General features: G+C 34.6%; 1 protein-coding gene across 3 annotated transcripts in view; it reads right to left on the bottom strand.

Moving 5' to 3' along the window:
- OMA1 (OMA1 zinc metallopeptidase) overlaps positions 1 to 19,150 on the bottom strand; it is a 78,382-nt gene that overhangs the window by 46,189 nt on the left and 13,043 nt on the right. For all 3 annotated transcript variants that reach the window (XM_008699145.2, XM_008699146.2, XM_040627252.1), the window contains exons 4-7: positions 17,855 to 18,028; positions 17,646 to 17,753; positions 14,880 to 15,008; positions 10,484 to 10,558 (exon numbers count right to left, since the gene is read on the bottom strand). In XM_008699145.2, coding sequence (XP_008697367.1) covers positions 10,484 to 10,558; positions 14,880 to 15,008; positions 17,646 to 17,753; positions 17,855 to 18,028 — 486 coding nt within the window. The remainder of the gene's footprint in view (positions 1 to 10,483; positions 10,559 to 14,879; positions 15,009 to 17,645; positions 17,754 to 17,854; positions 18,029 to 19,150) is intronic.

Genomic DNA, 19,150 nt, shown 5'->3' with positions numbered 1-19,150 from the left:
TCTCCAGGCCAGTCTAGGGAATTTATGATCTCTGTCCCCATCCCCTACCCCCTGCATGCCCATTAAACACCAGTAATCTCTACTACCCTAATCACTGTGACAACTACAATCATATACAGTGCCCTACTAAAAAAAAAAAAGGCTGCTCCTGCATTAAAATCACTGAAACAAAATTAGATTCCTTCTTCATATTTAAGAAACAGATACTAAAAAATAAGAATGATTTAGCTGTTAGTAAAATCAGCCATTTATATAAATGACTGTAAAGTGTCAAATTATCTTTACAGTGACAAATGAATACACACACATACACACACACACACAAATCAAATACTGAATTTGATTGTCTGCTGGTAACTGGACATCTAGTTATTATTCTGTGGGTAAGTCACACCTTAGTCCAACCAGTTTTTACCAACCCTATATTAGTCTGACAATTTATATAATGATAAACTAAATGTCTTATAAATGAAAAAAACTATAAAAATGTAAATATACAAAATAAACTCACACCCAATAACAAAGCACAACTAGAGAGCACTCTAAGGGAGGCAAGCTGCCTATTTTCAAAGAGGCCTCCTGAGTAACTTGATTTTAAAGAATTTTCCATATTCTGTTTAGTCCTTGGCCTTAAAATCTCATAAATCTAACGGGACAGCGCATGACCAATAAATCCATCTCACAGAAACAGTTCCCATTAACCAAGTTCACAAAACTGATATAAAAGCAGAATATCAACTTATTAATGTGTGGCAATAACTGTAACTGCCAAAACTACCAAGGGCACAGGGCATCTGCGTCCTCAAATCATTATGTTCTTTCCCTTCTAGGCATGGTCCAAAGGAAGCCAGGCTATAATGAGGTTGCCTAATAAGGACAGAATGAGGAATAAGATAATTATGTTCTGTGATTTGAATATTAAATGGCAGTAAGTCAAGAAAGTCTGATGCATCAATGTCCAAAAAGAGGATATAAGCCACAGGTAAGAATCAAGTAGAGGACATACAAAATAACCCTTTAAGGTAGGTACTATCATTATTCCCATTTTTCAGACTAGAAAAGAGACTTAGAAAGGGTAAGTGATTTGCCTACAATCATGGGAAACAGATGAGAGGTCAAACATAGGTTAGTCTGACTCTGGAGTCCAAGGTCCCAACCACTATGCTACGGGTAAGATATAAAATCCGCACAATTGCTAACAAGTCTCCCTTTCAGTTTTATCTCCTGACATTTGTGCTCTTGAACTCTACATTTCAGCACATGAATTTTTAACTCCGGGACTAAGTTTGCTTTTGAACATGCTGTCCGCCATGCCAAAAACACCCCCATCAACATCTTCATCAGGATAATTACTACTTAGCTTTCAGATGTCTGCTGTAAATATCTTTTTCTCAGTCTAATCTCTAGGCCAAGTTCTCAACCGTAGCTAATGTTACATTTCTGCTCTCCTTTTTCAGGGGATCTTGTGTATCTCTATCACAATGCTTTAAACTACGAAAATTGTTTATTGACTGTCTCTGCTTGTTACTCAAATTCTGACCTCCATAGAGGTATTGTGTATCCCTACATCCTGGAATATGATAAATACACATTAAATATACATTGAATTAATAAATGGAAATCGATGTAATAGGTCAGAGAAGGGCTATGTATATTAATTTAAAGAGTGTCACCTGGGTCTCAAAGATGTCTCTAACAGCGTGTATTAACAAATATGAAAAAGAATGTGCCAATCAAAAGTAGAATCTGAAAAAATCTGATGACAAATGCTGGCCAGTGTCCACTTAAGTCTTACCTTGAGAAAGTGACTATCCTAGCTGACTGGACCTAATTATTATTTATGGCAAAGTGGAGGGAAATATGATTGGAGCCAATGAAAGCTGTAATGAGGCTGACACAGAAGTTCAGGTAAAATGCTAATGGTAGAGATGGAAACATATTGAGATATATTTTACAGATATAACTACTGATACTTAGTGAAAGATTCCATGTGAATGATTGAGAAGGAAGTACTAAGGAGGACTCCAGATTTCTTCCAAAAGAAACTGAATAGAAGGTGGTATATTCACTGGGGAAAGGAAGACGAGAAGTAGATGTGAGCGAAAATCAGGGATATACTGAATATATTAGGTTTGAGATATCTGTGAAATTGAAAGAGGAAATAACAGGCAGATATTTGGTTTTTGTTTTGTTTTTAATTTTTTGACTATAGCTGAAACACAGGCATACATTTAAATATAAATGATTAGAAGATTAGTGCTCTTAGGATTTTAATTGTATTAATTCTATAATATAGGTCCAATTACTATTCCTATCCTATAGATGAGGAGAACTGAGGCAAAGAAAGGATAAAAAACTCACACAGGATCACATAGCTAGTACTCTAGAGCTGGCAAAGCAGCTGTTCAAACTTAGGCAGTCAAGTTCCTGAGCTCGCTCATTATCACTATACTACACTGCTTCTTTGGCAGCCGACTGATACCCCCACAGCATGGGCACTCCAGAAAGGGTTCTGCATTTGATACTCAAGAAAAAAGGGCTGAGGTTTAAGATTCAAATAGAGAATTAAAGAAGAGTCTCCATAATGAATGGGATAACCCCACCTCCCTCTCCCTTTCCAACCCTTAACAACAGCCAGTTTTACAGGATTCTTCTGCAAAGACACCTGAACAGGCACAGAGAAAGGGCTTACATATATTCCATGTGGAAGTTCTCAAAGAGAGAGCTAGCTCACTGCCTTATCATTTTACAGTGGAGTCCACTATCCCAACCTAGGTATACAGAGCTTCTGAAAAGTTTCTTAGTGCCTTCTTATAAAATATGGACAATCGTAAGTTACAAATTTGGGGATGTATGTACTTCCATCTATGAGAGTAACTGGTACTGGATTTGTCCTCCCACCACTAATAACCATAACACTGGAAGACTACATGAGGTATACATTTTCAGGTACTGGACAAAAAGCAAGATAAGACTGTGATTCTTGAGAGAAACATTTCTCTCACAGTGCGATCCCCAGATTTGCTCCTGCTCTCTGCCTGGAGGTAGTTTCCTGACCACAATGTAAGGGGGTAGAACCAAAGCAGAACATGGCAAGTTTAGCTAAGCTAAGGAGTTAGAAGATAACAGTATAGGGCTGCAAGGGGTAGTTGGAATTTGTTGGTTAAGATATCAGAAAGCAGCTCAGTCCAGAAATTGGCAGTTTCCTTGGGGGTACCTTAAACTAGATTTCATCAAAATTAAAAAATGTTTGCTCTGCAAAAACAAAACAAAACGAAAAAACAAAACACACGCACACAACTTTGTTAAGAAAAGATGAGCCACAGATAAGGTATAAGCATTTTCAAATCACATATCCAACAATGACTGTATCCAGAATACACTCCAAAAGAACACTCCAAAGCCAATAGACAATTTTATTAGAGTATGGAGGGGGGAAAAAAACTGAACAATACTTAACCAAGAAGGAATACAAATAGTAAATAAGCAAATAAAAACCTTAGTCAGATTATAAAAGTTTAAATCTGCTATAACAAGAAATCAATCGTCTAAACCTAATGAGTCAAGAAATTACAAAATAAACACACTATGTGGAAATACAGAGGTAAACAGCTAAAGAAGTTAAGGTGACTTTCACTTCTGGGGTATAAGGCACAGGGGCAGTAAGGGCTGATATTTCTCCTTATGAGTTTACAATACTAAACAACTTTCTATACTATAATGAAACGTGTAGCTAATCACACAAATATATACATACTTTTAAAGGGCAGTATGGTTAATAGTGTTAAATGCTACTAAGAGAAAGAACAAGATAAAAGTAGAAAAGCACACATGGGATATGACAACATGGAGACAACAGGTTGATCTTGAGAAATGTAACTGTGGTAGAGGGATAAGACCAGAAACAAAACTAGAGCAACAGACTTTGAAATCATACACACTTGGGTTTACCATTTTATACCTGTAAGAAGGTAACTTAACCTATCTGGGCTTTAGCTCCTTTATCAATAATGATACTAATTTTACTTCAAAGAGTTACCAGAGGATTCAATCAGACAATACAGATAACATACTAAGCACCATATTAGAATACAGTGTTAAATGACAGATAATGGCGTTATCATCTAAACAGGTGATATCACAGAATGAATGGTAGTAACAATATAATATCTGAGGTTCTTACAGTGTTCCTCCCTTTTGGTAGGAAATAAATACGTGTATTCAGACATGGTATTTTTATAACCTAAGTGCTCCAAGGTGCCTGGGTGGCTTAGTTGGTTAAGTGTCTGCCTTCGCTCGGGTCATGATCTCAGGGTCCTGGGATCAAGTCCTGCATCAGGCTCACTGCTCAGTGGGGGGTCTGCTTCTTCCTCTGCCTCCCCCCACTTGTGCTCATGCTCTCCCTCTCCAGCTCTCTCAAATAAATAAATAAAGTCTTTAAAAAAAAAAAAAAAAGAACATTATATCCTAAGTGCTCCATAACAAAGATATTACCTGTATCACTATGCATTCATGACTTAATATCTGTAGCAGTATTGTTTTCTCCTTTGAACCAGTATGATACCACAACTGGCAAAAGGTCACCTCGTCCACAACACAATATTTAGATGTGCTTTAGAAAATGAAATCATAGTTATATCTATCCAGATATACTCTCTTAAAAAATAGATGGCTTGCAGTATCAGTATTTACTAACTTCTCTAATTTCATTCTTCTTTCTTAAATAGAGAATTTAATTTACCAAGTCACCCAAAAACATAAAATTGGCATTTGATCACCAAAGTAGTAATTCCCAAACCTGCCTAGAGAGCAGAATAACTTGGAAGTTCCTAAACATATTTAGATTCAGGGTTTCGTCATCTAACTACCGACTCAGAATTTCCAAGCGTGGGGCCTAGAATATGTATTTTTAAAATCTACCCAGAAAAACATTTTTAAAAAGGCAATTTGCAAAAGAAGAAATAAAATAGTTCAATAAAAATGAAACAATATTCTCAACTTTACTACTAGGCAAGAAAATTCACATTTTTAAAACCAATGAGATTCCCTTTTTTTGTCCAAATTAACAAAAATTAAAAATATTGAAAACAGTGCTGATGTAAGTATTTAAAAAGGGTATTCTGATATGTCATTGGTTAAGATTTGCCATAACATTCTGTAATAACTGGGAGTATCTTTTAAAAATAAACATGGCAATGCCAGCAATCCCAACCTACTGTTATAAAAGTGCAAGGAACATAAAGATATGTGACTAAGGATTCCAACTATGGAATTATTTGCAATTTAAACAATGACAAAAAACTCTGGAAATAACCCAAAAGTACATAACAGATACATAATTAAATGAATTATTGGCATTACAGAATATTAGGTAGCTATTAAAAAGACTAAGCTAGAGATTTCCTCTTCTAGCAGCGACCAAGTAAATAATTATAGCAGAACAATGTTCCTATCAAATACAATTAGAAAATCTAATAGGTGAAGGGGATTAAGAGGTAAAAACCTTCAGTTATACAATAAATAAGTCATGGGGATGTAATGTACAGCATAGGGAATATAGCCAATAATATTGTAATAACTTTGGTGACAGATGGTAACCACACTTATCATAGGGATTATTTCGTAATGTATAAAAATACTGAATCAATATCATACACCTGAAACTAAAAGGATATTGTATGCCAATTATACTTCAACAAAAAAAATCAGAAAATCTGGATAAAACATAAATAATATTTGTTCAAAGGTACTGGAGAGTTACCGAGTCAGCTAAGACTAGAAAAGCCAAAATTCCAGGAAGAAGGAAAGTTCAGGAAGGTGAGTCTGATCTGTGTGTTGCTCTTGCTTTCAGTGAAATCTGTTAAATTCTAAGCACTAAAGAGCCAGAGGCTGAGAATACAAGCAGAACTCAAAAGAAACCCAAGCAGAAAGAGGTGACTAAGGAGAGTTTTCAGCTGTCTAGCAGGACTAAAGAGCCAAAATTTACAAGTCAGGCTTGACAAGGCAGCCAAATTTGAGAAGCTAAGATGTGAAAGATAGGAGGGCAAACACACCACCGGATGCCAGTTCACCAAGGCATCTTATTGATTCTTAAGCTGTACAGTGCACTTTTTTAAACAAAAAGTGGATGAAAACTGAATAGAGATTTCAACAGTCTCATGGTGCTGGCAGATCAAAAACTGAAGTTCAAAAACCACTACAGAGAAGGAACTTAGAGACTTCCCTGAACAGCAATACTCTTATGAATGAAGGTGAAGTAGAGGTAAATTGAAACTTATGAAGACCCAGCTCAGGCTCTGACTGACTGAAATAATCTGCTCTATTCTAGTTGTCCTCCAGACTAAAGGGAGAATCCCCTAAAATGGAAGAAATTATCATTCAGAGCCAATAGTACTGTTTAAATGAAATGTCCAGAACTCAATAAAAAAGCACAGAAACAAGACCAAAGGCAAAAAGCAGACAGCAGAAACAGAGCCAGAGATAGTGAAAACAGAGTTAACAAACATGAATATTTAAAAAAAAATTATGAGTAACACAATCAAGAATATATAAAATTATAACAAAACAGAGAATTTCACCAGAGAACTGAAATTTATAAGAGAATCAAATGGAAATTCTAGAATGGAAAATACAATAACTAAAATTTAAAAGTGAAAGATGAGTTTAATGGCAGAATGGACACAGCTACGAGACAGTGACAGAAAATATACACGCTGAAATGTGTGTTATCTGTGGGAAAGAACAAGTCAGATGTGCTAAAACCATGGAAGAACTAACAGTCAAATTATTTTAATCTTAGGTATTGGCATGTCCCAATAATCTGTACTATTCTAGGGTGTGAGAGTTGAGGCGTGAATACAGTTTGAACTTACTCATGTCTAGAGGGTGTCTGAAATTGAAAACTAGGCAGATCCATCTACTCAGACCCTAAACGTGGCCCTAAAGTAAACTGCTTAAAGAAACCGGATCCCAAATATTACAGCTGGTGAATTTCTGAAGTATGTCCATATTCAAGTGGAGATCAAAGAAGCCAAACCAAAAGAACTGCGGACTGAGCAAAACTTTTTTAAAGATTCATTTATTTTGAGACAGAGAGAATGAGCAGTTGGGGGAAGGCCCGGGGCGGGGGAAGGGAGAGGGAGAGGGAGCGAGACTCTCAAGCCAACTCCCCACTGAGCCCTGCATGGGGCTTGATCCCACAACCCTGAGATCATGACCTGAGCTGAAGTCAAGGTAGGATGCTTAAAAACTGAGCCACCCAGGCACCCCACAAAACTTTTTTAAAAAAGGGCTACCTTGAAGATTATGACTTAAACTTTAGAATAACTAAGGTGATTAGCAGTGGAAGGAATCACAACATGTGAAACTCCTTAAATAAAACTGTATTAACTTTTCAACAAATAAACAATGTATCTGTAGAATGCAGGATCTCTCAGACATTAAAAATACAGTAAAGGTAACAAACTGATGATTGCCAGCAGAGAGGAGCATGAAGGGGTGGCAAAACAGATAAAGGAGCAGGAGACAGAGGCTTCCGGTTATGGAATGAATAAGCCACAGGATGAAAGCTACAGCATAGGGAATACAGTCAATGGTACCGTCACAGCGTTGTACGGTGACGGTAGCTACGTTTACGGTGAGCATACATATGGAGTTATCGAATCCCTGTTTTGTACACATGGAACTACTGTAATATTGTGTGTCAACTATATTTCAATAAAAAAACCCAAAATACAAATATAGATATATATGTATATTAAAAATCTTTATACCAGTAATATTGAGAATTTAAACAAAACATACGTTTCTAGAAAAACAAAACTTATAAAAATTGACACAAAACTGGGGTGGCCTGGGAGGCTCAGTCGGTTAAGCTTCCAAAGCTCAATTTCAGCTCGGGTCATGATCTCAGGGCCATGAGATCCAGCCTCACATCGGGCTCCGCGCTCAGCATGGAGTCGGCTTCTTTGCCCCCCTCTCTCTCTGCCCCTCCCCTCACTCACTCTCTCTCAAATAAATAAATCTTTAAAAAAAAAAAAAAAAAACCTGACACAAAACAGAAAAATGTGAATAGTTCTGTATCTGTTAAAAAGCCTGAATCCATAACTAAAGACCATCCCACAAAGAAATCTATAGGCCCATATGGCTTTACCCATGAAATCTTCAAACATTTAAAATATAAATATCACTAATATTACACAAACTCTTCCAGAGAAAAGAAAAAAAATGCTTCCCAACTCATTTTATGAGGCCAGCATAATCTTGATACCAAAACATGACGGACATTACAAGAAAAGAAAATTCCAAGCGGTATCTTTTATGAATATAGACATAAACATTCTAAGCTAAACGTTAGCAAACCAACTTCAATAATATAATGAAAGGATAATATAACTGATAAAAGTGGATTTATTTAAAAAATAACAAGTTGTCCTAATGTGTAAAATAGAAATCAATGTAGTTTGCCACATAAACAGATTAAAGGAGAAAAATTATATACTCATCAATACAAAAAATGAATCTGATAAAATTTAGCAGTTATTCATAATTTAAAAAAAACCTCTTACCATATTAGAAATAGAAGGGCAACTATTCTTATAGCAAGTCAGATTTAAAAAAAAAAAACCTTCATAACAGACATCAGAATGGTGAAATATTGAATATTTTCCCCCTAAGGTCATAAAGAAACAAAAGTGCTCACCGCCCACCCTCAACATTGTACTGAAGTTTCTGGCCATTGCAATAAGGTAAAAAAAGAAAGTACACAGATTGGAAAGGAAGAACTAAAGCTGTCATTATTCACAGGCGACACAAACGTGTATATATAAAATCTAAAAGAATCTGCACACTATTAAAATTAAGTGACTTTAGCAAGGTTGTTGGATACAAGGTCATTTATAAAAAACGAATTTCACTTCTATATATGAGGAAGTTTACTTTTTAAATGATATGGTAACATCAAAAAATGTCAAACATTTAGCAGTACATTTAACAAAAGATATGTAAGTCCTATATACACACACACACAAAAAAAACATTTGAAAACAACACTGAAATTATAAGAACATCTTAATAAATGGACAAATAAATCACTCATCGGCTGGAAGACTCAATATTATTGACAGTAGTCAACTGTTCCTAAATTCACGCAATTCCAATCAAAATCCCAAGCATGTTTTTCTCAGGCATGATTTGATAAGCTGATTCTGACATTTATGTGGAAAGGAAAAGGACTAAGAATAGCCAAGTCAATCTTGCAGAACCAAACTGGAGGACAGAAGTTATTAGATACCACCGCTTACTACAAAGCTACAGTGACAATGTGGTATTGGCTCAAAGACAGATAACAGGCCAACAGAATACAATAGGGAGTCCACAAATAGACTTCTCTATAGCCTCCCACATTTATGACAAAGAGACACTGAAGTATAGTGGAGAAAAGATAATTCTTCAATAAATAGTGCTGAGGCTATTAGATATCCACACGGGAAAAAAATTACCTTGACCTCTTCCTCGTATTATATTTTTAAATGGTAATAAAATAATAAGCTTCTTGGAAATAAAACAGTAACCATTTATTGAAATAGGCAAAGATTTCTTAACCAGAACACAAAACACACTTACATTAAAAGGAAAATTTCATAGACTGTAGTATATTGAAATTAGGAAACTGTGCCAATCTGTGGCCCACTATTTGGGAAACTCTCAATCTACAGTCAGATAATTCACTCAATTCTCATTATGTGACATTCACATAACTACTTTCGTTTTTGTGAATGAGCAATATCTTCATTTATGAGATTAAACCCATAAAACTCATAATAAGAACTTCAAATAATAGTGATTTCTAATAGCTAGGACTTTTAATAACTACTGGAAACCCAACAAAGAATCAAGTACAATTTGAATTTTATGTACAAAGTGCCGTTGTTTTTTACTCATTTTAAAAAATGCAGTTTTACCTCTAATATTAAATTCTACTAAAAATGCTCAATTATCACAGATGATAAAAATATCAGGCAGGCATGCAGTGCCCTGTAAAGGAGACATGAGCAAAAGCCAACTTAAATCATAGTAAAGGCCCAGAGCTGCTCTTGGTGGCTAGCCAAGGTCAGTCATTTGCTGCAACAAAGATAATCTCAAAGATACGAAGTAATAAGCCTATTCTTCCATTTATTTAAATTGTAAAAATTCAGGTGATTCATCTAGGATCATAGGTACAATAGAACAAACCTTTCTCTGAGTGGGGAAAAACAATTACACTTTATTTTACTCAAAAAAGCCCCCTTATCAGCAAAAAAGAGGGGTAAAATAAAGAGAGTATATCAGCTTCTAGAGTGCACAAATGTAAAAAGGTACTAACGAAAAATTTCATACAGTCCAACTCTCATTCTCTACCCATGTCACAGTTCATTAAGACAATGTACATTTATCTTTTACTATGTGAAGGGCACTGTGTTTTCTCAACTACCAAGCATCTTACCTTTGCAGCAAGCTGTAGTCCAATTTTGTCAGCTTCAGCCTCCAGTGTTCTACTGTATGGTCTATCAAACATATACTAAGAAGAAATAAGAAAGAGAAGCTCCATCAAGGGTATTTATTTCACAGTAAAAGGAGTAACAAAGTGCGATTTTTAAAATTAATATCATGGAGCATCTAGGATAAAGTTTTTATGCTCTCCATGATTAACATTTAAAGAACACCATCATATAAAACACTAAGTGCAGCCTTTATTTTAAAAACATAAAAATAATATTAAAAAAACTTATGCCTACAGACTTCTGGAGAGTCTACAGTATCACATGGAGTACAGCAGTCCCCCTTGTCCATGGTTTCACTTTCCATGGTCTGAATTACCCGCAGGCAACAGGGGTCTGGGAGCAGATGGTCCTTCTGACACATGGTCAGGTCTATAGCAGCCTAACGTTACGCCACAACGCCTACGTCATTTACCTCACTTCATCCCGTCACATAGGTATTTTAGCATCTCACATTATCACAAGAAAAAGGTGAGTACAGTACAATAAGGTATTCTGAGAGAGGCCACACTCACATAACTTTTTTTTTACAGTATGTTGTTATAATTGTTCTATTTTATTATTGTTGTTAATCTCTTATTGTGCTTAACTTACAAACTTTATCACAGATATGTATGTACAGGAAAAAACACAGTATATATAGGATTTGATACTATCTGGGGCTTTAGGCCTATCCACTAGGGGTCCTGAATATATCCCACCTTCCCCCCATCCCATTGATAATAGGGGAGGAGTACTACTATACAGGTATCCCCCACTTTCCAAAAATTCGCCTCATACTACTTTGCTTTTACAAAAGACCTATATTAGTACCTGTTTTCACTAACCAAAAGAAATCCAAAGCGTATGCTTGCTTTTATGAAAAAAGCTTAAAAGCAAAGTGACATAACACAAACTTTCAGAAAGCAGGGGATACCTGCACTTCTATTTTCCCAATTACAATCTCTACCTACTGTGTAGAGGATCCCCTAAGAAAGTTCATTAATGCAAGCTTTTAATACAGCCAAGGAACATTTTGATCTTGTAGTTTTAAAAGAACATTGAAAAAATATAGCTAGATAATAACCACTGACACTACGTGAGAATTTATTTCAGTTAGAAAATTAACCATAGGGCAGAATTTTCTTCCTTTGATAAATTATCTTAATTCCATCTTTCTTTTCTAAGTATTGATTAGTTAGGGAAATGAAATTTTCTTCCAACTTCAATTAAAAAAATACAAATAGATATAGTAATTTTAACTTTCCTAATTACTTGTATTTATGTGAATGCTTTCCAGTTAAATTCTAATTTTCAGTAAGTACTAAAATTTGTAGGAGATGGATCAATAGGCAGGACTTTTGAGAACAGAGTTATTAATAGAGGAAACACTGTTTCAGAGGTAGCTACATGTCAGTGATGTCTAGAAATAATATAATCAATCTGATCCACAGTACATGACTACTAGATATGACCTTCTTCCTTCTTGATCATATCCTTTCTAGGTTGCTACACTGTATTATACCATGTCTTCACTCTCAATGAGCAGTCTACAGGGGTCCATCAAGTCTACTGATAGCATAATTGGTTAAAAACATTGGTTTTAAAAGGACAAAAACTTAAACTCAAGTTCAAATGCTGACACTTATTAACTGTGAACCCTTGGCTAATTGTTTAACCCCTCTAAGCCCAGTAGCATCATATGTAAAATGGAGTAGCAAGAGCACCAATCTCCTAGGGTTGCAGACAGGATAAAATGAGCAAATAATAATAATAGCTCCTATTTAATGTAAAATGGAGTAGCAAGAGCACCAATCTCCTAGGGTTGCAGACAGGATAAAATGAGCAAATAATAATAATAGCTCCTATTTAATGAGTCCTTGCTATGTACTAGGTACTGTGCTAAATGCTTTATAATCACTGGTTCTCAACTGGATATGATTTTGTCCCCTAGGGACATCTGGAAATGTTTGGAGACTTTTTTTTTTTTTAAGAGAGAGCGAGCGTGTGCAGGAGGTATAGGGGCAGAGGGAGAGAGAATCTTAAGCAGGGTCCACACCCGGCAAGGAGCTTGATGTGGTGCTCAACCTCACAACCCTGAGATCATGCCCTGTGCCGAGATTATGACCTGAACCAATCAGGACAAGAGTTGGACACTCAACTGACTGAGTCAGCCAGGCACCCCTGGAGACATTTTTGACTGTGACAACTGTGGGGGAGGGAAGATGGGGGTGAAAGTGCTACTGGCCTCTAGTGTGTAGAGGTCGGATATTTAGAGTAGATACTTAGAGGCTAAACATCCTGCAATGCATGAGACAATTCCCCACAACAAAGAATTATCTAGTCCAAGATGTCAATAGTGCTCAGATTGAGGGATCCTAGTTTAAAATGCATCATTAAACCCATAATAGTGCTTTGAGTTAGCCAGTATTATGCCAATTTACAGATGAAGAAACTGAGACCTATAACTGGTGAAGTAATCTGCCCAAGTTCTATAGAATTTAGGTCTAACAGAGCCTAAATTCAAACATAGGTCCACCTGTTCACAGCTTGTAATCTTAACCCCTGTACATAATTAATGTACAGTGTTTATCCTAGTGCTTAACATACTGTAAGTACTCAATAAATCTTAGCTACTATAATTATTACTAATAGTTTCAAAACCCTACCTGGTAGCACTCAATGAGGGCTGCTACATTATACCCAAATCTTTTAAGATTACAAAAACAGGATGCCCCAATGGTTATGTGAAGGCCCCTGTTTCTTCTTTTCTCTGGCAAATGAATGTCAGCAATTCCCCCTCATTTATGACTTCACTATCAGTATCCCCTCCAATCATAAGGAGCAAGGCTTTCTAGACAAACATTTACTCAACACCAAAATTACTGGGGAGCCTTGATTTAGGGAAAAAGATTCCAAAGAGAAGTAATCCCTACTTTATTTTTAGTTTAATTATTAAAGAATTATATGAAGGTGCAGGATTCATCAAGTATTTCAAGGGAGAAACAGCTACAGGTTATCTTTTTTATGACAAAATCTTCAGATTACATTGCAGAAAAAAGCTATGTACTGATAAATGGGGAAAAAACTACATTAACTCCTTTGACTTCCCAGCATATCAGTAACAGAAATAAAATTCAAAATATGAGATCCTGTAACCTATGGAATAACCATTCTTTTTTTTTTTTCCTTTTAAGAACCTTTATTTCAATATAAATGCAGCCAGACGATATGGTAACACTGAATAAAAGACTTAGTTATCCAACTTCAAAAGCAATTTGTCTCAAAGAATTTTCTGCATTAGATTTAAACAGCACCCAGATGGCACAATGATGGGTGCTCCACAAATCATTAAATAAACAAATAACAGATTGTTTCTGAATAACCAAACCTCCCAGGACAAGAGGAAATATGTGAATAAAGATGTAAAATAAAATAATTAATCATCGTTAACAAAACAATTATCAAGACTGCAAGACCTACTTTCAGTAGTGCAGTGTTCTGAACAAAATGAGGACCTCAATAAATTTTACAACGATTATCATTATACATAAGTACTAAAATGAAAGTTAACAAACACCTAATAAGATTATCCTTTTGGTATTTTCCAGGTAATTTTAGTTTAACTGGGAGTAAGGACATAAGGGTGGTAAAGCAGCTTCAGGAACACTGTGTCCATAAAAGTTTACAGGTTTTAAAAGTTCCCCATCAGAATGCAAATCTTTGGGGAAAGGGAGAGTCATAGTAAGTACACCACAGTCACTATGAGAGACAAAACTGAAAGTCTGAAGATAAAGTGACGGAAGGAAAGGATTGGTGACCAGGTTTTCTCTCCTAAGACCAAAAACTATCCCCTCACATACAATATTATGTTAGCCAAAAGTTGCTAAGCCCTTGTAACACATCTATCCCCGATCATTTAGAAGATGTAGTATTTTCTCATTTGAGTGCTCATTATTGAGAATATCCCTTAAAGGGATGTCTGGGTGGTTCGGTTGGTTAAGCTGACTCTTGGTCTTAGCTCAAGTCATGGTCTCATGGGTAGTGAGGTCGATCCCCGCCGGCTCCACACTCAGTAGGGAATCTGCTTCTCTCTCTCTCCCTCTTCTTCTGCCCCCTCACCCTGTGGATGCCTGTGTGCGTGTGCATGTGTGAGTGTGCTCTCTCGCTGGAATAAATAAATCTTAAAAAAAAAAAAAAAAAAGAATATCTCCTAAAAATGAGAAACCATTAAGACCCTAAAATTAAGTAGCTGTATTTCATGGTATGTGAAAACATCTCTGGTATCTGTTACTTTACAGTAATATTTAAAATATCCTCATCACAGGCCATTACAAATTCAACTTACTGTCTCACACTTACCTCCTGCAGTTTAGACTGTATCCACTGGCCCAAAAGTGCCAAACTATCTCGAGGACAAATGGCCCAAATCATTGTGAGAAAAATCAGACCTAGGAAATCCAATAAATGAACCAAGCTAGCCTTTTCTGCCTGAGAATAATCAAAATAATGAAAATTACATTTAATAAATTAAGAGTATATACCAAAAAATAAAGACAATGTATACCTACATTTTCTAGTTCATGTGTAATCACATTAAAGACTTTACATGTTTGACCTTTACCAACTAAAATCGCATATTCTTTCTCTTCTGTGTGCTTTAATTCATTCCATCCCTTGCTTACATACTTGCTTACGTGTATATACATTCATTCATTCACTGAGCCAACTAACATCATTTAGACACAATGACAGGTTCATAGATACGAATTAAGTTCATTAACCTACACTTCTTATATTAACAAGCATAATAATCTTGTGAAATAGATACAATTACCCTATTTTATAAAGTAACTAAGATGGGGAAAAGCTAAGAGAGTTGCCAAAATTCACAGAGCTATTAGTAAAATGACAAGGAATCAAACCCAGGAAGTTTTAGTTTCTAATGTAGGCATTAATTTTTAAAGCAAAAAGTGTGCTCATTATGCTTATACCTTTGGACAAACTAAATACCACCTACCATACGAAATAGTTAAAATAGTTAAAACACAGAAAAATCAGAAAAAGACTGGAAATTTATTTTAAATGAAAGTCTTTTGGGCTTTATGACCGAATATATGAAGTATGATTCATTTATGCAAGTTTGCAATTTTATCACTCTGGTATTTCTCACTAGGAAATCGAGTTCTATAAATTTTTGTATTTATTTATAGCAGTAACCAACTTTACATAAAATAGTTGTTTTGGGTAGTAATTTCTAAGTACAAGTTTAACACACTGGATTGTTCATTGTTCGCTACTAAAGCTGATCAATAAATGTTAATGTAATGCTGACATTGGTAGTATAGGAATCATTACCTGAATGTATGAAACATGGCTGACGACTAAAAATAATCACATAGAACACTTCTCTTAACGATATAATCTGCCCTCACAAAGCATTCTTTGCTTTATTATACGAACTGTATATCATGCAAAACAATAATGGAATTATTTTAGCAAAAAAGAGTAAAACTACAAATGAAAGTCATTACTGAAAAGAAAATGTTTGTTATTATTATAGAATATAATTGCTATTACAGAGTTTTAGAAAACTAGAAAATTTTTTTAAATATGTATTTGTGGAACAAAGAAAGCAACATTAAAGGCTACATCAAATCAAAACGGAGACTGCTAAAAGAGAAAATACAGTGCTGATAATGTGTAAGACCTCTACAAAAATATTAATAACTATTTTCAATTTTTAAGACTTTTTTCTTTTTATATCTTATCTAATTAGCATTCCCGTGCTGACAGAGATGGCAACAACATGCTGAATGAGGCACTGAACTAGAGGCCAGAAAAGTAAAGGCACAGAATATGAACATCTCTTAGATGCTAAAAATGACCAAAATTGATTGATTTTGCATTTATGAAGCCCTTTATGAAAGACAATCTATTTCGATTGCTTAGATTTATTCTTGTATATATCTGTTCAAGGAAAATGTTTTTTATATTTTTCTGTAACTCAGAAGAAATGAAGGAGATAATTACTATCTGTGCTTCAGAAAAGCACAACTGTGGCCCACTTGAATTTATTAATACTTTAAGGAAGAGAGAGAATTTGAGATGACTTTTAGAGAGATTAATAGCATTATCATTTCCATTTAAAATTAGCATTACTTGCATTTCCAACATAGCATTTCACGATCCTTTCACTATTTACCTTCATGTTTTCAATTAGAAAATATATGTCTCTCCAATTAACGTGGACAAAAGAGACTTGCTTATTTTTAATGAATAAAAATAAATATATAAGTAGTCAAATACATTAGTTTTTTTGACTCATACCAAGTCAAACAGATGTGTATTCACAGGAGTATAAATCAACCTGAAATCTATGATCCATTAAAAAAAGTGCTGCCGGTGATCAGGTAATTGGTAGAAGGAAGCAATGTTGGATTTGCAAACAAAAGAACAGGGTTAAAGTCCCAATTTGCCAGTTGGCCACATTACTCATGTTACTTAGAGTCTTTTTAAACATGAGTTTCCTTATATAGAATACAGGGATATTACATACATACTTAATGAGGATGGTATTAGATTTATAATTGAGAAGGTATGTATTTAAAAGCTCAGCAAACTGTAAAATGGCAAGGTATCATTATTATTACTCTGCATTAATTATATATGGCATATCATTCCAGAGATTTTCAGAGATGCTCCAAGCCATCCGCTGAGAATGAATAAAAAAGCAAGAAAACTGATTTACCCACTTAAATAGTAATATCACTTTCATACAGTTAATTTTCTGAACAGATTACAAGTGTGTTAATAATTATGGAAAGTTTAAAATCTAATTTGAAATAATTAGAGGTTGGGAATAATTACTTTTTAGCAAAAGACACAGGTGATAAAAATAGTATTTAAGAGAAACACTAATTATTCAGGTATCAAATACTAAAGACCATAAAAATTCTCACAATTAGCCAATCACATTTTTTTCAATTAACAGAATAAATCAATTACTAAAAACTAAAATTCCATCTTTTAAAGAAAAAGAAAATGGAAAGATTAGGTTTTAAAAGATGTAACTTGCTAACTTCAAAGCAGTATTGCAAGAACTGAACATTCATTTTAGGTACTTACAGCATGCCCAAGTACTGCGTGTGCTATTTCATGGCCCAGAAGGAAGGAAAGTTGATGGATATCAGTCACACTATTTAAAAGCCCAGTGAAGATAAACACTTGTCCATTCTGCGCCATAAAGAAAATAATGTAAGCAAGCGGAACACCTTAAAAAAACCAAGGACATTAAATTGAACAATTAAACATCAGGTGTGAGAACTTTCACTTACTGGCAGCACGAAGGCATTTAAATCTGGGGAATCGACCACATGAATAATCCAATTGATCTCAGAGATCCCTGGAATATCTTTATTGCATTCAATCAAATGATTAACCACCTCTTTAACCATCAGGTATCGGGCATCCTTCTCAGTGAGCATATCATTTTTAAATTCTTCCATCCACTGAAAGATTAAAAAAGTCATCTTTATTTTAAGCGAGTTGTAGCTCTACAAAGTGTTTATATTGCTTCATGAGAAGTTATATGGCTACTTATTGAACATTTTAATTTTTAATTATGTAAAAATCTACATATACTAAACACTCAAAACCTTAAATTTGAATTATTCATGCAAAGGCAATGTGGTTTCTCACAAATGGAATGAATTCTAATAACTAAGATTTTTCATGTAAATTGGCTGACATAAAACTTTTATCTTTTCTATTAGCCTATAAACAAATAAAATGCTTAAATAGGATTTCTACTCTCCTAAATATTTTGGAAAACAAAAGATTGCCTAGGGAACAAAGATTTCACACAAGGAAGCACAATACAAAAGAAAATTACTTTCATAATCCACTGACTAGAAAAACACCCTATACTTAATGAAAAAAAACTTCTACCAAAAAGAGGACATTTCATTAATTTTAGTGTTTTATTCACACAGAATCAAAGGAAATTACTGAAATTTTAGAACAAATGGGCATGTCACTTTCTCTACACTATGTTGAGTAAGACTAGCCACCATATGAAGACACTTTCTGAAGCTATATTCATGAGAAACCCTTTCAAGTGTAGGAAAATTAAGGATGTTCTGAAAATATTACTTTAATTTCCATAAAATGTATAACTTCTTTCACATATGGATCAAGAAGCTTATAACCTTCCCTGAGATATATTAAAAATAGATGTTTTGTAGAATTGAAATCTGAAATAGTCTTTAATATCAGTAGCATTTTTAAAAAGCCCAAGTCACCAATATAAACTGGAACAACAAAAAGCATTATTAACCTTTCTGAAGTAGATGAAACAAGCAAAATTATATATAATAATAGCACTTTATAATATCTCCATAAGAACATGTGCTTGAGTTTTCGTATCAAGCAGGTTATTACATTCGTAGGTTAAAAAATAAAAAGAATATATATGAACATACATATAATTTTTTAAAGATTCTAAGTGATATGAATGGTAGAAGACATACTAATTTAACACTAGACCTGCCTCAATCTTTCCAGAACATTTTCCTCAAACTTGCTTCAGACAAGATTATCCTAAGAAACACCTCCAATCTCTGTATAAATTC

Source organism: Ursus maritimus, unplaced genomic scaffold (assembly GCF_017311325.1).
Source record: "Ursus maritimus isolate PB19 unplaced genomic scaffold, ASM1731132v1 scaffold_12, whole genome shotgun sequence".
In the NCBI taxonomy this organism is placed as follows: Eukaryota; Metazoa; Chordata; class Mammalia; order Carnivora; family Ursidae; genus Ursus; species Ursus maritimus.
The sequence above is the reverse complement of the archived record's forward strand: the minus strand, read 5'-3'. Positions and strand labels throughout refer to the sequence as shown.